Consider the following 7,366-nt stretch of genomic DNA (forward strand, 5'->3'; position numbering starts at 1 on the left):
TGTAAAGTTAATATCTTTGTATAAGACCTATTACTATTATAATTGGTAAAATATCAATTCGATGAAGAGTAAACTCATTTTTTATTTTGACAAAAGGTTATAGTGAATTGGCTATTGAGATCAAATTATGTTATTTGACAGTTTCAACACGACTGCGATATCATAGTGTCGTCGTCACAAGTGGCAAATTTGCACTGAAGTGTCCAGATTATATCTCTTTATTTATATATTCATATATTCATTACTACATTAAATTTATGCTTCATAATGATTTCAATATAATGATTGGCAGACAACAATCACGTGGTGATTTAAAGGGATGTTTTATGCCTCAATTGAACGGTTTAGTATTAAGAAAAAAAATACCAGAAATACTTCCGTTTTATAAATCTATAGGGTTATAAAATATTAACCACAGTTCGTTCAATTAACACTATGATTATCAAGTTGATCCTCACTTGATACAATATAAGTGTACTTCGAGAAAAAAAAAGCCTTCAATTATTTCATAAAATTAACTCAGTTCTAAACGGTTTGAAGAATTTTTTTTTATCACTAACCCTTCCTTGTATCTGCTGGAGAAAAAGTAAGAAAATATCAAATCTAAATGATATACACAACTTTCTTTTGATCGATCAAATACCAGTATCTCATTTTATTGGTACTGGCATGAAAACACTGATATTGTTTTTATTGAAATTTGCTGTTAGTAATACACTTTTGGACAGAATTTGAAATTAAGCAATCTATCTCCTTCGTGCAAAGCTTTGATTCCTTTTTAAGGCTTGGCTTTACTTTTGGTCCTTTTGTGTTTAATGTTTAATGTTTAAATATTTTGACCTCGAGCTTTAATATAGAAATTGGTTATGAAAAATGGAAAAAAAACATCACTGGCTTTTAAATTACTATAAAAATTAAACTTCAAGCTTTCAGGAATTTATGAACTTTATTTAAAATATGATTGTATATTTGACGAACTTCAAAGTAATCATAGGATACTAACCTGTGTATATTCACATCGTATTCTCGTAAATCCTTATTATCTCTTATTCACATAATAATAACGGTACATATTTTATTGCTAAGCGCTTTCTTGAGTTGATATGTGGTTCGGTCACTTGACATTCAAATTTCTACAATGAAATGAAAATATATCGTTAGAGATCATCATTATATTTCAGTATAGACTGGATAAAGTTGCAGAGGCTGGATTACCGATATGGATCACTGAACTAACAATCAAGGATTCTAATGAAAACAATAAGGCAAACGCATTGGACGATGTAATGACAATGTTTTTCAGTCACCCAGCAATAGAGGGCGTCCTACTATGGGGATTCTGGGAGAATGCAATATATGACAAACAACTCTCTCTAGCAACCGGAAGTAACGTGACTGTAAGTATACTTTTAAGTAATACTTATATGAATTGTCTCATATAAAGGCAAAGTAAATGATATAAGCTTAAATAAAGCAAATAATGAGGCAGGGGTTTCAGTCATTCAGTCTATATTTTGACAAATTGAATCGTTCCCTTGCAAAAAACAACACGTTTAACCATATATAAGAATGAAAAGTTTTGAACTGTTCCTTATTCATTGTCTGCTATGCTGTATGATTATTGATTAGTTAATTACTGCTGAGTATTCAGAATCAAATATTACGGGATATGGCCATACCCTGTTTTGTACTAGATTGATAAACTCAGCCTAATCTTTAACGAAATTGCCTTTTAGTTAACAGTCAACATGAGGTGATATTACCCGGACACATGATTAGGACTACAAGGTATCCAATCTTTGCTGTTACTCTTAACTACCGTGTGCTTGTTGGATTAGCAGCAAAAAAAAAACAAAACTGTTAAAGTCTTTGGTTTAACACATATGGAAAGCAAACACACGACACTTGATTTGTGCATGTGACCACGAAATCACCGAGCACCAGTTCACTGTTGTATATGTCATTTTAGCTTTGTTCATTATGACCGGTCTCCAAACAGAGAAATTTATAAGATGACGACGAGACAACATCAGTTAAAAGAGGTTAAAATTTGCTTAATACTTTTATAGATGATAACTTTCTCAAAATAACAATCGGTTCAGAGATTAAGTTTTATAATCCATGCAACTTAGCTCGAAATAAAAGATAATCTTTCATAACTTTTCACAGCACCTAGTATTGCTTGTTTTTTCGTGTTACTGAAGCTTTAAGTTTTGATGTTGTTTGTTTTACAGAAGCCCATCTGTTTAGTTAACTATGTGCTAGTTACTTTTAGAGATGTCTTAAATTGTATCCCTCTGTCGATTTCTATATTTTATTTAGTTTTTAACTATAAAAAGTAAAATAACAAAAATACCGAACTCCAAGGAAAATTCAAAACGGAAAGTCCCTTATCAAATGGAAAAATTAAAAGCACAAACACATCAAACGAACGGAAAACAACTGTCATATTCCTGACTTGGTACAGGCATTTCCTCATGTAGAAAATGGTGGATTAAAGCTGTTTTTTTAGCTAGCTAAACCTCTCACTTGTATGACATTCGCATAAAATCCCATTATATTGACAACAATGTGTGAAAAAACAAACAGACATAATAGGTAAAAATGTAAAAAATAGGGGTACAGCAGTCAACATTGTGCTAAATCTTTATCACTATAAAAACAAACAAATATGTCAACAAAGAAAAACAAAATGGCATATAGATTAAGCACATAAGCAAAAATGAAAGACAAGAATACAAAAAATGACGATAGCACAATAACACAATGGCGAGATGTATAAGAACCGATCCACGCCAAGAGGATATTACCAAAAATGGACTAAAAAGTAAAGGTTTATAATTTATAAAGACAAATGAAAAAACACTATAACACGTAATTAAGACTATAAACAACGCCAGTAGATAGAAATAAGAATATGTGGTATGCGTGCCAATGAGACAACTCTCCATCCAAGTCATAATGCGTAAAAAGTAAACAATTATAGGTCAAAGTACGGCCTTCAACACGGAGCCTTGGCTTACACCGAACAGCAAGCTATAAAGGGCCCCAAAATGACTAGTGTAAAACAATTCAAACATGAAAACCAACGGTCTAATCTATATAAAAAACGAGAAACGAGAAACACTTTAGAACCACATCAACAAACGACAACCACCGAAACAGGTTCCTGACTTAGGACAGGTGCAAAGAAATGCAGCGGGTTTAAACGTTTTAACAGGCGCCAACCTTCACCCTAACCTGAAATAGTAGTACCTAGAATCCAAACTCCAAGACCATCATGTATTCTTTGTGAAGTTGATACGGAATATTTATCAACAAGGTCTTGCTATCTTCCGATAAAATTATTTTTAGAAAAAGGACGAGACGTTCTTTGACATAACCCTGGTTCATCAACTTTCTGCTCAGACACTTTTGGACTATAATTATTGTTCGTGGAATGTTAGTTCTGGGATTTATCATTAGAAAAAAAACCACATAAGCTACAGTACGATATATAAGCCTGATTACTGATACGATAAAATACAGGAAAGAGTTCAAATGAAATTCAGTTCGGGATAAAGAGTTTCAGTAAAAAAATTCAGCATAAACAAACTGACATGATAATCAAAACAAAATAGCAAACTTTTGTTCAAATAAATGTAATTGTCATACTCAATGTGGACAGTCAAATCATACCTTCTTACATTGATACTATAGCTGCTGATTTTTTTCTTGTGAAATTTCAAAAAGCTAAAGTGCAAGAAAAAAACATCCTAGTGAAATGTTTAGAAACTATTTCGTTCACTCCATCCAAGTAAAAATATAATCAAAAGATCACTTATATTTAAAAGAATTGAAGAATGAATCATAAGTCGTAAACTAAAAAAAAGAAAGAAAAGAAATAGGTTCAACAGTATAGCATAGTTAAGTAATTCTTGTCCCAGGGCTTATGTTACCAAACAAAGGTAAGATTAAAAGTACAAATCTTAAACTTGAATTCTTTATCGTCGGCGTTTTTACCATTTCACCCCATTATTTCCTCAGATATCAACTGTTTCTAGCGTGCTCGCCAGAGGTTCGATTTCCGCTGGTCAAACCAAAGGCATGAAAATTGGTATTGACTACTTCTCCACTAAGCACACTGTCGTTAGTAGTAAGATACCAAATTTGTCGTTTTGGAGCAGAATATAATGTCCTGCCGGGTAAGGTGACATGTCTTTCTATGGACTGGTACCCTGTTAACTAGAACGTTAAAACCAGGTTCAGAGTGCCTGTCTAGTACAAAACATGTTTCATATTCATATCAAAATAACACGCCCTCTTCCTGAATATAAAAGCAGTACTTGTCACTAGACTCGAAAACAGATATCCATTCAACTGTAGTTCAAAAATATCATGCAATGAAACAAGAAAAGGCAATATAATCTTATGCTTATTGGTAAACAACCTATAGCATTCAGTCTTTTTTAACATTTGGTTCCCTGCTCCCGATAATTTCATACTTCTCTGGTGTTCCAAAATCTGTGCAGTATGTGTACACTATGAAGAATAATTAGACAAATTATAAAAATACAAATCAAATCTTAATTTTACAACTTAAAATACTAAAAAGAATAATTTGTGCAGAAAAGCTATATAAATGAAATGATTATTTGGTCTTGTATCACAGAATGAATGAAATTGGCTATGAGATGCTTTAAGATTAAAACCATATATACTGGTATTCTCAAGTCCCTTTTTTGCGACCAATATTCGTAAAGATCACTGATTGATAATTCTCTACCTATCCATGTTCATTCATAGTTTCATAGTTTTCGGACCACAGCTTTATACCAATTTGTATGGTCATTATGCACATTAGATTGAATTTAATTAAAGGTGTACTTTAAGGACATGAAAATAAAAAAAAAATATTCATAAAGCCCGCAGAACATCAGATTTGTTAACCAGCCATTCTAGTCGTGACATTATATCAAACTATATACAAAGTATTTTGTTTACATTACCCTTATCGTGTCTATTGTAATGTTTATAATGTTTTGTAGCCGAATGCTGCAGGAAGAAAATGGATTGAATTATTCCATCAAAGATTTAGAACAAACGAAATTCACAATTTCAATGGTCATACAGTGCATACTAGAGCATTCTTTGGTGAACACCAGTTGATACTTAAACAAAACGGAAAAAACGATTCATACAGAGAATGTTAGTTTTAATCAAGGAAGTCGAACTGCAACAATTCATTTACAGGGAACAGGTGAAATCTATATATGAAATAAATCTCAATCTGTATTAGGTATTTTACTGTCAAACTACTTAGCTTTAAGCTTTGGTATTTCAGTTCGATTAGAATGTTTCCATACACTTATGCTGATCATTCCTTATCATTCTAGAATAGGAGAAAAATATGTATGGAAATTTGTAAGAACAAAAAGGTCTGAACAACTAAAGTATAATATAGCAGCTTAATGTTTGTTTCTGTTATTTTGCAAAAAAAAATCACTTAGATTTTTATAATTCATAAGTTCATTAGGAACCTTAACGGTACCAATTATACTACGACAATCAATACATCTTCAAACCAAGAGTTCCAAATGGGGAGGTTGAAATCATCCCTTCGTAAATTTTACGGACGCCATCACGAGTTGGTTGACCGTTATGGAATAACCGTTTCACAGATGATATCGGATATGTTCCTTATGTCGTAACTACAATACCCTCCCTTTTCACGAATATGACTTACCGAATTAGACTATTTACCGGATTTGTAATAACATAAGCAACACGACGGGTGCCACATGTGGAGCAGGATCTGCTTACCCTTCCGGAGCACCTGAGATCACCCCCAGTTTTTGGTGGGGTTCGTGTTGCTTAGTCTTTGGTTTCCTATGTTGTGTCATCTGTACTATTATTTGTCTGTTTGTCTTTTTATTTTTCGCCATGGCGTTGTCAGTTTGTTTTCGATCTATGAGTTTGACTGTCCCTCTGGTATCTTTCGTCCCTCTTTCAATGATGCTCGAGGCCAAAATATTGGAAAGTCCAAAACCTAATAAAAGCGTCGAAGAGCTGATAAAACCAAACATGAACAACGGTTTAGCAAAAGCCGGACAAGGTATCTGAGCTATATACGAGGGAGATGCATTTCTTTATCTGAAATGATTTCGAAATTTCACATGAAGTTAAAATAAAACAATATCCGTATGTTCTTGTAACATGTTTTCCGATATATACTAGTACTAGAGCTATTTATCATGCAACAGGGCTGGAAACTCTTGCTTTACGAAGAGATAAGATACACCATTAAGACTAGTTTATGATATTCCACATAAAAAGCACCTGCTTCTCTATGTAACTTAATTCCACCAAATTGGTCATTGGGCACCAATGATTTATCCTTTCGCAATGGAAATTATTTAATAAACCAAATGTTGTTTTTACACCTTCAAACATACGAGTGTGGAACAATCATAACGTCTCTACTTTCGGTATTGCTTCTTAAGGTAAACCAAAATCAAAAATCACAAAAATTAAAAAAAAGATTAAACATTAAATGTCCATTCATTCCTATAATATAAAAATAAGAAGATGTGGTATGATTGCCAATGAGACAACTCTCCACAAGAGACAAAAAAAGCTTTTTAATAAATCATAAAAGAAATCAGCTGAAATTGTCTTTAAATAACTTTGATTTTTTTTCAGGACACAACATCCATGTGTCAAGTGTTGCATTCGGATGAACCCATATTACCAAAGAAAATAAAGAAAAGAAAATGCTTTCTATTATGTTTACTTATTTGTCATCCATTACACAAGTGACGTAGTATACTTATTTGTCATCCATTACACAAGTGACGTAGTATAATTTGAGTATAACACATATACGTATTTGAAAGCGTTTCTGATTGACGCACGAAAGTTGTGAAGTGTTATTTTTATTTTCAAGATTATCGTAAACCTCATTGTACGTATATACTGATATGAACGACGCGAATTCCAACAAAAAACTAATACTGTGCACTATATGATGCTAACTTTAAGAAGAAAAAAAATGAAATATATTATGAATAGTTGTTTGGTATTGATTTAGTCATGAGTACCATGTAATATGACCTGAAAACTGAGCTAACCACTAACTTGCCATTTTCTTAAGATGGATGCGTGTGAGTTCTGCCAAAATAAAATGAATTAGGCTTTTACATTGAGAGACAGAGGCTACGATTTGAATAGTATGACAAAGTTAAGATTAAAGTCTACGTGAAAAAAACGGCATTCTAGGCATTTAGGGATAGAGGCGATATCAAATGTAATATCATTGTTTATAATGTCATAGAAACCGATAGTAATAATGAAAACAAGAAAAGAGAGAGTGAATTTGCCTTACATG

The 7,366-nt window shown here is 32.5% G+C and overlaps 1 protein-coding gene across 1 annotated transcript in view; it reads left to right on the forward strand.

The window, feature by feature from the left end:
- The window catches only part of LOC127738557 (anti-sigma-I factor RsgI6-like), a 32,448-nt gene extending 27,214 nt beyond the window's left edge, over positions 1 to 5,234 (forward strand). Inside the window, exons 10-11 of the mRNA XM_052249849.1 lie at positions 1,182 to 1,397; positions 5,028 to 5,234. Coding sequence (XP_052105809.1) covers positions 1,182 to 1,397; positions 5,028 to 5,192 — 381 coding nt within the window. The 3' untranslated portion in view covers positions 5,193 to 5,234. The remainder of the gene's footprint in view (positions 1 to 1,181; positions 1,398 to 5,027) is intronic.
- Positions 5,235 to 7,366: the final 2,132 nt, after the last annotated feature.

The sequence above is a fragment of the Mytilus californianus genome, unplaced genomic scaffold (assembly GCF_021869535.1).
Source record: "Mytilus californianus isolate M0D057914Y unplaced genomic scaffold, xbMytCali1.0.p SCAF_1, whole genome shotgun sequence".
NCBI lineage: Eukaryota > Metazoa > Mollusca > Bivalvia > Mytilida > Mytilidae > Mytilus > Mytilus californianus.